This window comes from Paramisgurnus dabryanus, chromosome 24, assembly GCF_030506205.2.
Source record: "Paramisgurnus dabryanus chromosome 24, PD_genome_1.1, whole genome shotgun sequence".
In the NCBI taxonomy this organism is placed as follows: Eukaryota; Metazoa; Chordata; class Actinopteri; order Cypriniformes; family Cobitidae; genus Paramisgurnus; species Paramisgurnus dabryanus.
Genome location: NC_133360.1, coordinates 3388600 through 3406008, shown reverse-complemented (window position 1 = coordinate 3406008; position 17409 = coordinate 3388600). Strand labels below are relative to the sequence as shown.

At 35.1% G+C, this 17409-nt stretch overlaps 2 protein-coding genes and 1 long non-coding RNA gene across 3 annotated transcripts; 1 reads left to right on the top strand and 2 right to left on the bottom strand.

Annotated features, from left to right (window-relative positions):
• Positions 1–622: 622 nt before the first annotated feature.
• Positions 623–8039, bottom strand: LOC135721276 (SLAM family member 5-like). The gene is made up of 4 exons (XM_065243469.2): positions 7783–8039; positions 5286–5603; positions 1327–1620; positions 623–1183 (listed from the first exon to the last, which is right to left on the bottom strand). The coding sequence occupies exons 1-4, from the start codon at positions 8018–8020 to the stop codon at positions 1032–1034; spliced, it is 1002 nt and encodes a 333-aa protein (XP_065099541.1). The 5' UTR covers positions 8021–8039; the 3' UTR covers positions 623–1031.
• Positions 8040–9871: 1832 nt separating this feature from the next.
• On the bottom strand, positions 9872–13585 carry LOC135721275 (uncharacterized). The gene is made up of 4 exons (XM_065243468.1): positions 13470–13585; positions 12897–13220; positions 11057–11386; positions 9872–9963 (listed from the first exon to the last, which is right to left on the bottom strand). Exons 1-4 carry the CDS (start codon positions 13516–13518, stop codon positions 9872–9874), a joined length of 795 nt encoding a protein of 264 aa, XP_065099540.1. The 5' UTR covers positions 13519–13585.
• Positions 13586–15128: 1543 nt separating this feature from the next.
• On the top strand, positions 15129–17021 carry LOC141281629 (uncharacterized). Its single transcript, XR_012335998.1, has 4 exons — positions 15129–15249; positions 15346–15471; positions 15579–15652; positions 15915–17021. It is a non-coding gene; the product is annotated as an uncharacterized lncRNA (long non-coding RNA).
• The last annotated feature ends 388 nt before the right edge of the window (positions 17022–17409 follow it).

Genomic DNA, 17409 nt, shown 5'->3' with positions numbered 1-17409 from the left:
CCTCATTTGCTGTGTGGAAAAGCCCGACCCATGGCAGATGTGCCACCACCAGATTGCTCATTTGACCGCACAGAACACAAATATAATTTATCCAACTTTTTTCTGAAACCTTGGCATTGGATTTTTCTGTCAGTAACTACTGTATCTACCATAGATGATTTTCAATATTGCAATACACACTAGAGGAGCAATTCACCTGTGGTGTCCTGTGTATGGCATACTACCCAAATCACTACAGTATTAACGCCACATCAAGTCGTTAGGATGGAAACCGTTCTTGATTTAGGAGGGGGATTCAATCTTTAGCTGGCTTGCAGTTGCTGCCACTGGCGGGTCATGTGACAGTGGCTAAGTGGCAGCTGCCAGTGGCAGGGATGGTTGGTCAAGTGACCTGCCAGATCATGTGACCCGCCATCCCCGCCAGTGGCAGTGATTGCTTTAAAGTGATCATTTTATGTTTTTGGAAGTGATGCACTTTGTCTTTGATTTAGTGTATTGGTGACTCGTAGGGATGTGACGATTAATCGCGTGTCCCATTAAAAATACCTGTCCAAAACAATTTTGAATCGCAATATGTAAATATAACAAAGATGGTTTATTGAATAATTTTACTTGCTCAGTTTTATCAATATAATATAAAACATTTTAAAAAGAATAAAAGTGAATGATAAAATGCTAAAATTATACAATTTTTTTAAGGTAAATATATAATGATAAATGAACTAATGCAATAAATGAAAAAAAAAACACAAATGTATTTTTACTCAGCTATAAAAACCGAATTATCTGAGTTGCTTTTCCGATAATTCTTAGCACTTATGTACATTCAGCATGTGTTCAACAGATTAAAAAACTACAGGTTTAAAACATCAAGATGGTGAGTAGATGATGGCAGAATTTTCATATTTTTAAATCGGCTACCCTAATATTTAAAGTAATAATATCTTCTGAGTGCTTTATATACAGAGCAGAAACAATAAAAAAGTTAGTAAACATATTGGTTTCATTTAACTATAATATATGTTTAATCATTAATAGTCTGATGATGTCTGTGATCTTTTCTTCTGTTCAACTCTGCTCGATCTGATGTCATAAACCAAAATGGCAACAGCAGCCACGCCCACCAGAGCAGAGAGGACCAATCGGATCACAGCTTCAAAATCATGACAACAGCAAACACAGCCTGAGGAAAACAACATAAAACACATGTTTTAACATGGCCAATATATTAAAGGGAAATAGCAAATATTTAATATGTTAAAAAGCATCACACATTTATTAAAGATAAAGTTAAGTCATTTCTAAGCAGCTGAACTGCGGTTGTACCTGAACACGGCTTACAGAGTTCATTGATGTTGAGATGTTGAGTTAGATTTTTGATGGCATTGTTCACCACACATCTGTATGTGTTTGTATCCTGATATTCAACCTCCAGAGGTAGAGAGAGTCTGATGTTGAGATAAGTCACACTGATGCTGGACAATAAACTGTTTCCTTTGTACCAGGACAGACTCACATCTCTCACATTCAACACTGAACACAACAAAACACAATTTGAGCTTGATGATGATGAAGAACATTGTGAAGAGTCTCTGGTGATCACAGGAAGCGGCAAAAAATCTGAAAACCATTTGATAGAAAAAATAATAAATTACATTAAATAATTTTTTTTTGACACATTCAAACCCTGGGTTGAGGTCATTCTGTCCCCTGCATTTTAGACCAAGTGCCCATTTTGTTTGTGTTCCAGGTTTGTTTTAAAAGTGTATTTGAAGAGTTTGGTTCCAAAACACGATAAACGCCATTTAAAAAAAAAGAGTTACCGCAAAAATCAGTATTGTATTAGGTCAGTATTTAAGAGTAAATTCTTAATTTTACGCAAAATCCAATAATACTCCAAGCCAACAAAAATTGAGCAGGACCAAAACATTTTACAGCTGACCGCTGTCAAAAAAGTTTGCAGACGACGTCCCAAGGATGACAGCAGTAATGACAGTGATCTTAATATAAGTAAGTGTTTTCATTAATGCCATTAATGTTTTTTTATCAGTGTATACCACTAGTCAACTAAATGAATATAACATGGCAAAGATGAATGCACATTTATATATTGATTCAATAGATTTATAGCATTTTGAAAAAAAAACTGGTCATGGATTTATTGCATTTTGTGAAAAAAATCAGTTTTATAATAAAACTTTGAAAATCAAATTATGGATTTGAATTTTTTATGTTTTTATAACCTAAAGATGCTATGTTTACCCTGCAAGTAAGCTTACAATGGGCCTGTATGGGCATAGCCTAAGGGCCCCGCACAGGTTTGCTCACTGGCGAAACGTTGGCCCCTTAGCACTGGCCCTGCATGGGCAGCCCTCACTTAGCCCCCAGGAAGCCCTCACATAGAAAAATCCCCAGAGTTTAATGAACACTGCTGGATGTATATATTGTCCCAATCTTACAGAGTGTTAAAAAGTAACAATGAAGCAGAATTAAAAGCTCTGTTATCCTCTCTCTCACCATCTCTGTCTGAAACCTAAAATTGCATTTTTACATCTTATTGGTAGAGGTATTTTCTTACTTTAGGTTGAGATTTTGTTTCATTTAAAGTCACCACTATTGTGATCAGTGTTTGATTTAGTTAAACTTGACTCGTGACTCTGACATTGTTCAATGATCGGGAAAAAGCAGAAGGAAGATATACTGATAGTTATGTTATTAATGGTTTTATGAGAGAAAATTTTTATTCTTGTATACAGATGTATACAGATGGATCTAAAGACCCAGTGGAAGAGAAAGTGGGAGTAGGAGTATACATTTCAGAATTTGAGATAAAAGTAAGTTTAAGATTGAGTGACAAATTGTCTGTATATTCAGCAGAACTAACTGCTATAATAGTAGCATTGCAGTGGTTAGAGCAGATTAAGCCAAATAGGATGCAGACTGTAATCTGCTCTGATTCTGCATCAGCACTTAAAAGTATAATGTCAACAAAAACTGATAGAGAAGATCTGCTGGTAGAAATTTATACATTATTATATAGGCTTAATATAGAGGGTATAATTGTATATTTTTGTACTGGCACATATTGGGATAGTAGGAAATGAAACAGCGGATAAATTGGCAAAAGAAGCGTTAGGGAAAGATATGGTAGATATTAAGATTCCTTTAGGAAGAAATGAAGTTAGATCAATAATTAATAGAGAAGTGATAAGAATATGGCAACAAAGATGGGAAAGTAGCAGTACAGGTAGGTGGTATTATAATATTGTAAAATCAGTGAGGAATAAAGAATCGTGTTATGGAAGATATAGAAAGGAAGAAGTAATGATTTCTAGATTAAGGATGGGTCATACAGGGTTAAATTCAACACTGGCATTAATGGGGAAGCATGAGAATGGTATGTGTGATGAATGTGATGGTGTTGAAACAGTAGAACATGTGCTTTTTAAGTGTAGTAAATATGAAGAACAGCGTAGTGGTCTCTTTAGTAATATAAAGAATAGGCCAGTGAGTATCATGGACTTATTGGGAGAGGGTTTGAGGGATATAGAGAGGCTTAAGGAGGTGATGATATTTTTAGAGCGTACAGGACTAGATCACAGGATCTAGAAGGAGGAGCAAGTTGCTCTGAACATCCAGGAGGTTGAGGAGCTCAATGTGGAAGCTGGAGGAGCTGAACACGCAGCGTCAGCTGAAGCTTGGGCTCGGATCCTCTGGGGTGTCAAAAGGGGTTTCCTTTTCTTTTTTTTTTTTCTTTTTTTTTCACAATTCAGATCCATTACACATATGCGCAAGTTATACAGTAGGTGGCAGTAATACTCCAAAGGAGTGAGCAGCCATTAAACGAAAAGAAGAAGAAGAAGAAGACATTGTTCAATTGTTGGATTGCTATAACTTTTTGTGTTTAAGACATGTTTGTTATAGCAGAGTGGGATACTTTGGTGGTGGTCAGTTCAGTAAATTAAGTCTAAATATCATCATATAAAAACATATGTATTCATTTATTGTTTGCACACTTATCAGAAGCATCTTTCTCTGACAATGTGATACTATAGTATGAGATCCAGCTCTCTCTTAGCCGTTTGTCTTTCTGAAAAATTTTGAAACACTGACACTCAAAATTAACTGCTTTACAATATAGACACACAAATATCAAGAATCAGAGTATGAATCACAATGATGGTGACAATAAAATGAAAAGCTTCATGCTGCAATGCATGCTGGGTATCAACAAATAACAAATCTCATCCAGAACTCCCAGAATGCACTGCGGCATGAATAAATAATGACCTTTATTTACCATTTTCTTTGTCACCATTGTTGAGATTCATACTCAGATTCTTGATGTCTGTGCATCTACATCGTTCAGCGGTTAATGTTTATGTGCAAACTATCAAAATCCTTCAGAGTAATAAACTGCTATGAGAGTTCTGGACCTAACACTGTAGTATTTCATTATTAACAGAAAATGATGCTTCTGATGAGGGGAAAACTATATTAATAAATCTGTTCATTATATGATTATGTTTGATGTTGTTTATGTATCAACCATTGATTACTATAGCCTTTTCTTTGCTATAACATGTGTTTTAAACTCACTTAGATATAGCAGCCAGAAAATACTAACAAGCCAACGGTCAAGAGTACAAGTCCAATCAAAACAACCACTGATCACAACAATGGTGACTTTAAATGAAACAGCCAACATCTTAACATAAGTTAAGAAAATGACTCTACAAGTAAGATGTGAAATGCAATTTTAGGTTTCATACAGAGATGGTGAGAGAGAGGATAACACAGCTTTTAATTCTGCTTCATTGTTACTCTTTAACACTCTGTAAGATGGGACAATATATACATCCAGCAGTGTTCATTTAACTCTGGGGATTTTTCGGTATGAGGGCTTCCTGGGGGCTAAGTGAGGGCTGCCCGCGCAGGGCCAGCGCTAAAGGGCCAACGTTTTGCCAATGAGCAAACCTGCGCGGGGCCCTTAGACTAGCCCTACTGTAAGTGGGCCCATAAAGGGCCATCGTAGGCTTACTTGCAGGGTATGCATCTTTAATGCCAAATTAGTCAAAATGGATTTATTGCGTTTTGGAACCAAAATCTTCAAATTCTCTTCCTTGCCTAATTAGGCCAAGTTGTTTAGCGCTGACTGAATGATTATCTTATCATATTTTAGTACTTTCATTCTCTAATGCAACCGTGCATCAGATCTAGTTGGAATAGTACAAAACATGATCTGTGTTTATGTCCAGTGAACTATTTACTAAATCTTTACTCACCATAGACAGTAACATTGAATCTGTATGAGCTCTCTTTAGCGCTGTTGATGATCATTTCATAAAGTCCAGAGTCTTTGGTTTTGGTGTCCATGATTGTGAGATCTCCAGTCTGATCATTCACCATCAGTCTGTCTCTGAATCTCCCATCAAGAACATCATCATTTATTAAGGTCTCACTGGTGGCGCCGTTGATTTTTGCTATAAGAGACTTTTGAAGTCCAAACCTCCACACTATCACATCATCTTTCTGTATTTCAGTAAGATGAGTGTGTAGAGTAACAGAATCTCTTTGCTTTACTAACACTGACTTCACTTCATCTGTATCACCAAATACACAGAGACAAGATTTGTCATAGATTGAAGATCTTAAATGTAATATTTTTTTACAGAAACTTAGTATAAACAACAAGAACTCCAAAACACAATTTATCTCTTAAAATCAGTTCTATATATTGTAAGATTTTTTTGCAGCTCTGGTCCACAGAGCATTTTAGAGCAGTTTGTCATAGAAGCAAAAGAGCTAGAAACGAAATCCATGGTCATATTTAGTAATAGGCCTATTGTGTTTTGCTATTTTCGCTTTTTAAGTACCATTTTCTTTTTTGTGTAATTTTATATTTTGTTTTCTCATTGTTTTTTCCCCATTTTTAAATCATTGTCGCTCAGGTTTCAGAAAAATGTAATTTTGTCCTTCACTTACCTGAGAACCGAACTGAGTTTTATTAAATGGGGCGAATTGGTCAATGACCTGAAAAGAGCTGGGACCACCGTTACCAAGGTTACTGTTGGTAATAAACTAAGACGTCATGGTTTGAATTCATGCATGGTACGAAAGGTTCCCCTGCTTAAACCAGCACATGCCCAGGCCCGTCTTAAGTTTGCCAATGACCATTTGGATGATCCAGAGGAGTCATGGGAGAAAGTCATGTGGTCAGATGAGACCAAAATAGAACTTTTTAGTCATAATTCCACCAAATGTGTTTGGAGGAAGAAGAATGATGAGTACCAAGAACACCATCCCTACTGTGAAGCATGGGGGTGGTAGCATCATGCTTTGATGGTGTTTTTCTGCACATGGGACAGGGTGACTGCACTGTATTAAGGAGAGGATGACCGGGGCCAAGTATTGTGAGATTTTGGGGAACAACCTTCTTCCATCAGTTAGAGCATTGAAGATAGGTCAAGGCTGGGTCTTCCAACATGACAATGACCCAAAGCACACAGCCAGGATAACCAAGGAGTGGCTCTGTAAGAAGCATATCAAGGTTCTGGCGTGGCCTAGCCAGTCTCCAGACCTAAACCCAATAGAAAATCTTTGGAGGGAGCTCAAACTCTGTGTTTCTCAGCGACAGGCCAGAAACTTGAGTGATCTAGAGAAGATCTGTGTGGAGGAGTGGGCCAAAATCCCTCCTGCAGTGTGTTGCCATTTTGAAGTGCGTTCCACTTTTTCAAGTGGACGAGGGAAGTTTGTATGGACAGACCCTCGCTCCCTCGATTTTGGGAGTCTACTTCATATGTACACTTCAGGCAGCTTCATATCCCACAATGCATCACGATTGTGACGTCAATTCAGCAACTCGCGCTTTGCACATGGAGGGGGCGGTGTCCACTTTCCATGTGATCAAGGGCTTAGGGCGATCCATTTGAACCTACTTCAAGTGTTTCAGCAGTAGTGGGCACTCGCACAACGTAAGCAATGACGTACATCCGAGTGAACGAGACTGAGGGAAGTTAGCGAGGGAAGGTCATAAAAACGAATTGGAACGCAGGGTTTGACTAATGAAAGCATAACGAAAAGAGGCGTTTCCCAACGTCATGACGCAAATTGTAGAGTTAATTTGATTGGGTGGTAAATTATATCAGTCAGGCACATTTTCCAATTACGTCTTGTTATTTTACTATACACAAATGTATAATTATACACAACCACCTATGATATGACAATCTGATTTCCTCCAGCCAATCACGGGCCCCCTAATCCCGCGGGCCCCCAATCCCAACTAGCCTTTATGTTAAACCGGCCCTGCAGATGAGCAAGTAAAATCCGATCATGCATTCAGTTATCCTCAACGTAACGGGGAGTGGGCTCATGGTAGCATATGAAGCGAAAGACGTACCACTCTCTCGCTTTTTAAGGAAAAGACTATGTTATATTTTTGACAGTAGACGCAGGCCGGGAGTTTGAGATCACTGCCCTACAGTATTTTATTGATAGTTGGTTGGTTTACATGTCAGTAATTTCTGGAACCCTCAGTGGGCTGTTCTCGTCAGACGTGAAGTTGACGCGCAAGTTGACAGTTCTTGACGAGACATTTTCGGTTCGGCTGTAATAGAAAATATTTTAACGTGCATTAAAATTAGTGACACGCGTATCAAACATATTATTATAACAATCAGGGCTTTACTAAATAGGTCCCGGGCTCAAGCCAAATTCAGTTAGAATAATACAATGCATCTGTGTTTAGTTCCAGTGAACGTTTTCTAAATCTTTACTCACCATAGACAATAACATTGACTCTGTATGAGATTTTCTGTTTGCCACTGATGGTTCTATTATAAAGTCCAGTGTGTTGAGTTGTGATGTTTGTGATGATGAGATCTCCAGTCTGATTATTCACTTGCAGTCTGTCTCTGAATCTCCCATCAAGAACATCAGCATATACTGAGATATCTTTGGCCACTCCATTGATTCTTGCTATGAGAGAATTTTCAGGTCCAAATCTCCACAGTATCATATCATCTTTCTGTATTTCAGTAATACACAGTAAAATCCCCAGTGTTAAATTAACACTGATCGGTGTTTATATAATCCACACCAAGATTGGTGTTAAAAAAACACTAAATCAGTGTTAAAGTTAATAGGATAATGAAGTGATTGAGTCATTAATAGTGAACACCTGCTGGTCATTCCGCGTCAAATCAACTCAATTTTGGAATTGTTCCTGTCTTAAAATGTTTATTTTGTTGACTCTTTTTCTGGAGAAAGTAATACTAAAATGAGGAAGAAAGCCAAATTATTAAATGCAATAGATGAAATCACCATAGTTAAATGAACACTAAAATTACAACTTGCTTGCAGAGTTACATGGATGATAGGTTGAACTTCTAAAGAACTGCTGAAAATCTGGTTCATAAAGTAAGTCACCATTGCTCCGATTAGTGTTTCCTTTAGTTGGGTACTTGGGTCTTGAAGTTTGGTGTTAGTTTTCTTCTGCTAATTGTGGCAGTGTGTTTATAAACACGTCTGTTAAAGCAGAGGAAGATGAGAGAAATTAAGTCTATAACTTATACTATGTTAATTAGTATGAAAGTATAAGTCTTGGGATTCAATGATATCATAAAAAAGTAATCACTGAATATAAGTGTTTAATTTATGTTCTGCCAACCCTGTGAGGCTCCCATGAAATCCAACAGTGCTGTAAAAGTCCACATACCCTGAAGAGTTATATATTGTTTACCCAAATCTAATCTGTGGTTTCAGTCAGACACACTGAGACATCAACAGTCAGCCTATAAAACACAATCATGGTGACAATCAACAACAAAGCTTCATGCCGCAATGCATGCTGGGTACCAGGATTGTAGAAAACTCATTCATAAATCCCATCATGCATTGCAACATGACAAAAATTAAGCAACTTTCTTACCATTAACTGTCACCATCGTTGAGATTTGTATCAGAAATCATGAAGTCTCTCTTAAGCAAACAACAAACAACAACAACAAAAAAAACACTAAAGCATTACAGCAGTCTCATTCAATACAATGTCATTTGTACAGAGCTTTTCTATATGCCTGTTTCTTTATAATTAATTTGTGATCAAATGTTTCAATGATTTGTAGAGTAGAATACAATAAAAATAAACTGAGAAGGTCTGGAAGGTTTTCCCTCTACATGAAGCAATGAACAAGTGGTTTTACTAAAACATTGTTGCTATTGCTAAAAGAGGAGAGTTAGATCAGTGGAGGTCAAGGGACAAATGCCTAACTAAAGGAAACACTAATCACAATAATGGTGACTTCAAATGAACTCATAACAAACACAAAGTTAAGATTTAATGTGATACATTTTGTGATAAATGTCTATTTGACTTGTGAGACATCGCGTCAGAAAGAAGATTTGTCTACTAAATCACACGTGTGGATGCTGGAATAGTTGAGCACTTGTATTTTGTTCTGACAGCTGTTTAGAAGTAAAACTTATCCAATTAGAAAATAACTCAGCAAGTTATCTTTTTATTTTCAAACAGAGATGCTGATAGAGAGGCAAGCGTGAAAGCTTTTGGAGGCATACACCCAACAGTATTCATTTATTGCATTTAATAATTTGTCTTTATTATTTTAGTATTTTCTCCAGAAAACGAGTCATCAAAATAAAAATATAGAGACAGGAAAATGTCCAAAATGTAATTGATTTGAATGACCAGCAGGTGTTCACCATTAATGTCTTAATCATCACTTCATTATCTCATTAAGTTTAACACTGATTCAGAGTTATATTTTTAACACCAGTCTTTTTTAACACCGATCTTGGTGTGGATTATATAAACACCAAATAGTGTTGATTTAACACTGGTAGAGTTAATTTAACACTGGGGATTTTCCTGTGTATTACTTTGTAGAGTAACAGAATATCCCTCCATCACTGATACTGACTTCACTTTATCACCAAACACACCTGCATAAACAGATACATTTTAAATTTAAGATGAACTACTATTATGTTTCTGTATAAACAATAAGAAACCTTTGGCTTTTAAAATCAGTTGTTGTAATACATGACATAAACTTAAAAACAACAGAATGGAAAAATAAAACAGATGCAGAAATCAGGGCACGTATGTATAAAGTAAAATTTTAGTCTTAAATGTGTCAAAAATCTAAGAATGATGTCATTTTACTCTTATTCTTAGACTTAAGAATAAGTTTGATTTATAAAGCCTCCTAAGTGTTAAGACTAGGTCTCAGCTCCTAAATTATTTAAGAGAGCTGGGCCCGTATGTATAAAACTTCTCAGAAATGCTCTTAAGAATAGTCTTAAGCTATGACTTAAGTGTCAAACATTTTTTAGTAAGGATAGGACCAGTCTGAGAATAGGAGACATTTATAAAGAGGCTGAAAGCAACTTTCAGTAAAGTGTAAGACTCATTCTCAGGTGCTGCAAACTGAGGATTACAATGATTTGAACCTAAAATGACCGCCCTTAACCTCTGAATCAGCCAATAGAAAGCCGGCAACGGTACATTCACAGCAGCATGTGACACCATACATTCATGAATCATGAAGACATTACAATTATATTTGTATTTAAATATATTAATTTAAATTTGCTTCAAGAAATGTTTAATAATATTACAAATAAGTACATACATTTATTTTACACGATTCATCTTGATTAAGTTTTTAACATGTTAATGAAATAGACAAATGTAGTGCTATTAAGATGATTAACATCATTTTGATTTCACTGACAAACTGTTTATAAGAAAAGACTAAAGTTTGCAAACACTTAGATAAAAAAATACTTTGATGATCAAGCCTGAACAAGATGATCAAGTTAAGTTGGATTTCTCCACTTAAACACCATTGTAATTTTTGCCACCGCTGCATCATGGTGTCAAATGATGTCAGATTAAAAATGTAGCCAAATTCAGTAAAGACGAAAAAGCACTCGGACACGTCTCAGAACACAACAGTGCAACAAATCTAGTTGGAATAATACAATGCATCTTTGTTTATTTCCAGTAAAGTTTTTCTAAATCTTTACTCACCATAAACAGTAACGTTAAATCTGTGTGAGATCTTCTGTTTGCCCCCGATAATCATATGATAAAGTCCATTGTGTTGAGTTGTGATGTCCGTGATGGTGAGATCTCCAGTCTGATCATTCACCTGCAGTCTGTCTCTGAATCTCCTATCAAGAACATCATCCGATATTGAGATATCTTTGGCCACTCCATTGATTTTTGCTATGAGAGAATTTTCAGGTCCAAACATCCACAGTATCAGATCTTTACTCTGTATTTCAGTAATATCAGTGTATAAAGTAACAGAATCTCCATCCATCACTGACACTGACTTCACTTCAACACCAAACACACCTGCAGACACAGAGATAAGGATTGACAAATAAGAAAGATCTTAAATATAAAAGCTTAGTAGAAGTTAAAATTAGAAACAAGTCTTTATCTTGACTTTACAGAATAAAACTAAAATAACAGCCTCATCCTCATTTCTGCCTAATTCACAACACGTGCGTGCACACATGAATTTTGTCTTATACTTTACGTTAGTTAATTTGGAGTGTCCTACATGAGCGGTCGCGTGCACTAGGTTTTTTATTTGCACAAAAGATGCCCAATCTAGCTCCATATACGAATTTTCACAGCTCTAGTCCACTAGAGCAGTTTGTCACCAAAGAGTTTCGATATCCTATTTTCCTAAAAATCAAATGTTTAACTCTAGGGGAGCTGGAAAAAGAGCATATTTTAAAACTTCTTAGAGTATACAAGGATGGTAACTCTGCCTTCTCATATAAAATGCAGTGATGCGTTTGATAGCTACACCCAATAATAAAACGCAAGGCACTATGGAAAACTGTATCAAGTTTTTTAAATATTGTGTTGGGGCATTCATATAAAGTATATCTGCATAATCCAACAAAGGTAGAAATGTTGCAGATACCAGATATTTTCTAGCATTAAATGAAAATAAAGTTCTGTTTCTGTAATAAAAGCCAAGTTTTAAGTTTGAAAATTAATTTATCAATATGTACTTTAAAGCTTAACTGACTATCAAATACAATGCCCAAGTATTTATAACTCATTACATATTCAATTTTAGGTTCTTGCAATGATAGAATTTCAGGAAAAAATTTTGGCTCAGCTTTAGAGGTCGAAAACATCATTAATTTGGTCTATATTTAAAACCAGCTTAAGTTCACACAGGTGATACTGAACGGTGTTGAATGCTGACTGTAGACATTTAAGAGCTTGCGAAGCTGATGAAGCAAAGCAACAAATAACAGTATCATCTGCATAGAGATGATATTTAATGTGTGGAATGTTATCACAAATATTATTTATGTATAGCGAAAATAAAATAGGTCCTAAAACTGATCCCTGAGGGACACCCTTTAAAACTGATGGGACAGATGACATACAGTCTTTCAAGACCACAGACTGTGTTCCACCTGATAGAAAGTTAGAAAACCAATTTATGGCAGAATCATAAAGTCCAACAGTGGCAAGTCTTTTTAATAAGATGCCATGATCAACTGTGTCAAAAGCCTTTGATAAATCGAGGAAAAGAGCTGAACAAATTTGTTTACCGTCTAAGGCCATAGTTTTATCATAGTTATATATTAATTTATTATTTATGTTCATGGAAACAATTTTTGCTTTTTTCCATGCCAATGAGGCATGAGTGTCTTTTCGAGTCAATCAGCACAAATTTCTATAAATATTTTTTTGTGTTCAGAGGACAACGTCCTTTTTCGTTTTTGTAATTTTTTGTTTTCTCATTGTTTTTTCCCATCTATTTTTAAATCATTGTCGCTTGGGTTTCAGAAAAATTTGATTTTGTCCTTCACTGACCTAAATCTTTACTCACCATAGACAGTAACACTGAATCTGTATGAGAGCTGCTTGCCGCTGATGATCATATTATAAAGTCCAGTGTGTTGAGTTGTGATGTTTGTGATGATGAGATCTCCATTCTGATTATCCACCTGCAGTCTGTCTCTGAATCTCCCAGCAAGAACATCAGCATATACTGAGATATCTTTGGCCACTTCATTGATTCTTGCTATGAGAGAATTTTCAGGTCCAAACCTCCAAACTACCAGATCATCTCTCTGTAGTTTAATATGAGTGTGTAGAGTAACAGAATCTCCCTCCATCACTGACACTGACTTCACTTCATCACCAAACACACCTGCACACACAAACAGAGAGAAATTGACACAGAACTTGAGAAAACATAGTTAACAAGTAGTTAAACAATTGGAAACCTTTGGCCTTTAAAATCAGTTATTAGAAGACATGACATCAACACAATGGAAAAATAAACACACAGACCTCTGAATGTTTAGGATTTGCTTATTTGCAAATCTTCTTACTGAATGAAAATGTGGATAATTTATTACAGTAAACTATAAAATCATAAAACATGTTTATAACTTACCAGCTAGACCGCAGAAGCACAAACTGAGATAAACAAACATGAGAAACATTTTCTTCAACACTTCAGGGGTCTGATAGTCACTCAATAGTGATGCTATCAACAAAAGTTGTGTAAAGATAAATCTGCTGAGTTTGGACCACCCCCGTGCCTTCAACCACACACCCTCAAAAACATCAATGTTTATACACACATATATAGATATGTATATACACATATAAATTGAAATAAGTGACTTTGCAGAACCAGATTCTCAAGGTAACCTGAAAAATAGGACACAATATAAACACATGCAGGACTCATAAAAAATGCACATAAGCATCCATCCTGAAACATGTAACAAAATAAGAGACTATATGGTATTGTGGAGTTTACAGGTCAGTGATAAGATACTACAAAAGTATTGCTTGTGACAGAGCTTAATACAAACACTTTTTAAGGTGTGCATTTAGTTTAGAAAGAGTCAGGAGACACTGCAAACTCTTGAGTTAAACTACACTGTAAAAGTTAAAGTTTAATTAACTTAAATGACTTCAATTGGTAGCATCTAAACATATTTTTTCACTTAAAGTTTTGTTTGTCACTCTAAGTTGTAAAAGCTTACATTTTTAGGTGCTACCAATTTTAATAATTAAAAATCATCCTAAAATTTCTTTATTTTATATTTTTTAATGTTACAAATTGAAGTCATTTGTTTAAGTAGATCCAAATTTAACCTTTTACAGTGTAACGTATTGTACTTTTGAAATAAGATCTATAGTACAGAGAGTGAGATGAATACAGATGAATAAAGTAATAAAACAGCAAACAGCAATGAATCTGTGAGAAAAAAACTGCTGCAAACATCTTGAAGTACGATCTTGACACGCAAGCTCACAGCACACAGTTGTGTTATTTCTGCACAATACTTACAGCTTATCTTATATAACCCAATGATACAGACATCTGAACTTATCTTTACACAACTCTTCTTGATAGCATCACTGTGTCGAGTGTTGAAGAAAATGTTTCTCGCGTGTGTTTATTTCTGTTTGTGCTTCTGTGGTCTGACTGGTAAGTTAATAAAGTTTGAATTTTTGTTATAAAGTTTTTCTTCCTTTATTTCATTTTAAGGTTGATCAGTCTAAAGACGCACTTGTTTTAATTGACAGATATAAAATTGGATTCAGGTCTGTGATCTCATATAATCAAATAATATTATATTATTTATCTAAATGTCCTGTTAAAGAAGATCTGGAAGCTATTTGTCTTTCTTTGCTAAGATTTCTGTGAAACTCTAAAGAACTTCAATTCTGTCATCAATAAAGAAATTGAAATGGACTTTGGCATGACTTTTATTTTAGATTGAATATGTAAAATATATAAAAAATCCAAAATTTGTAATTTTAGTCTTTCAGGTTTTTTGTTTCTCAATACATTTATTCAACGTCTAGTTCTGTCTGTATATTTGTATTTTCAGGTGTGTTTGGTGATGAAGTGAAGTCAGTGTCAGTGATGGAGGGAGATTCTGTTACTCTATACACTGATATTATTAAAATACAGAGTCAGATACTGTGGAGATTTGGACCTGAAAATTCTCTCATAGCTACAATCAATGGAGTGGCTAATAAGATCTCAATATATGATGATGATCTTGATGGGAGATTCAGAGACAGACTGCAGGTGAATGATCAGACTGGAGATCTCACCATCACAAACATCACAACTCAACACATTGGACTTTATCAAATGATCATCAGCGGCAAACAGAAGATCTCATACAGAGTCAATGTTACTGTCTATGGTAAGTGGAGGTTTATTGAGTTTTGGTATTTTTGGTGTTGAATGACAGTAATACTAATATATACATACATGCACTATTTGTTTGGTCTTACTGTAGGTTTATCCATGTTATTGCGCTACAAATTCATTCTGATCTATTGTGCTGCTGTTGGATGTCTGATAATTTTAGCTTCAGTTCTGATCTGCTGCATCTGCAGGAAACGAAAAAACCCAGAACAACAGGGCAAGTGAAAACTACTGCTAATATCACTGTAATGTAAAGCATTCATGTCTGATGATTGATATCCAATGATGTGCTTTTATGTGTCTAATATATAATTGTTAAAACAGCTCAGAATGGTGAAGAGGGGGACAATTATACATACTCATTCATAACATTCAATAGAACACAACCACATAAAACGGTAAGATCATTGAGACTGTCTTGCATACAAACAATAGATCCAAATGGCTTTTTTTGTTGATTTACTTTAAAGCTGAGAATGACTCGAAGTAGATATTCCATTTTTGATTGTTACAAGTATGTTTGACATCTTTATTTATAGAAATTGAAGTAACATGAATTTAAAAACACAATAGATAATATATAATATTATCAATAGATATATCAATTTTGATTTGTAATAATTTGATCTGATTTTATTAAATGTTGTTTGTTGTGTGCAGAGAGCTCCAGTGAGGGATGATGTGGTGTATACAAAAGTCATAAGACCTTGATCGACTGTGATCAAAGATCTTTGATGGTGACATAGAAACTGATGAAAACTGATGATGAAGATGGCCTTGGAAACCTCCACCTGAGGAAGATTGAACTTTATACACCAATAGAAATGCACGGTTGAATTTACTTACACTTACAGACACTTGCTGTAACAGAACAAGTTTATTACACTGTAAAAAGTGGAAAATGGATCAACAAAAAATACTTCAATTCGACACCAAAAAATGTAACTCAATTATTTCAACTTAAATGTTTTACTTCAAGTATTTTTCACTTTAAAACAAACAAACTTTTTAGGTATTACCATTTGAAGTATCTTAACGATACTTCGTAATTAAAACAATAAAACGATCATAATTTGAATAGAAATGAAGTATCACCCCTAGAGTTCACGAAATGTAACTTGACCACGCAGAGTTGTGTTTCCATGGATACTGAACTTTGACCCTTTGAAAAGTAATAAAAAGGAATTCTGAAAAGTGCAGTTTGGAGCCAGATCACTGAAGAGAAATTGATTTTACACCAAAAATGTTAACCTTGTAATTTCAAATAAAAAAATTGCTAACATAATTACAAAGTAAATAATGTAAGACTATATATATAAGATTTTTTTAGATCTGTGTAGTCATGTAAACCACAAATAAATATCATACTGTATATGTGAATTTCGTTGCAGGTTTTGCACGTAACAGTGTAGGTAGAATTAGTAAATAAATGATAAAACATAATCTTTCTCTTCAGACTGACTTTAAAAACTCACTTAACTCTCTTTCTCACGCCTCATGCGGGCGCATACTGGGAGCTGCCGCATGTAAATTAAATACAATCCTCTGAGCTTTGGCACCTGTTAAAAGTTGTTAAAGCGCTAACAGTTTTACTGAAGTAAATAAATAAGTATTTTTCTGTGGTGAAAAAAATTTGCAGAATTAAATTTTTCGTTTGATAAGCTAAATGAAACTATTCCTTGATGTTTCTTTTCAGATAAGATATTAAACACGTAAAATATACATCCTCTCATGCTAATCCAAAACCTTTGTGCACGAGGTGAAACCTGACGTTTTTTTTCGTTTTTTGTTTTTTCAATATGTATAAAGTATACATAAACAGTGTATGTATATATATAATAATTGAATCTGAGGAAAAACCTGCTGCACAAATCTCAAAAAACGATCTCGACACCCAAGCTCACTTTATCAGAGCACACAGTTGTGTTATTTCTGCACAATAGCCTACTCAGCTTATCGTATATAACCGAATGATACAGACAACTGAACTTATCTCTACTAACATTTCTTGATAGCATCACTGTGTCGAGTGCTGAAGAAAATGTTTCTCATGTGTGTTTATCTCCTTTTTTGCTATTGTGGTCTGACTGGTAAGTTATACATATTTTAAGAGTTATAAAGATTATGTTTATGTTTTTTTATTTTTAGTTTAACT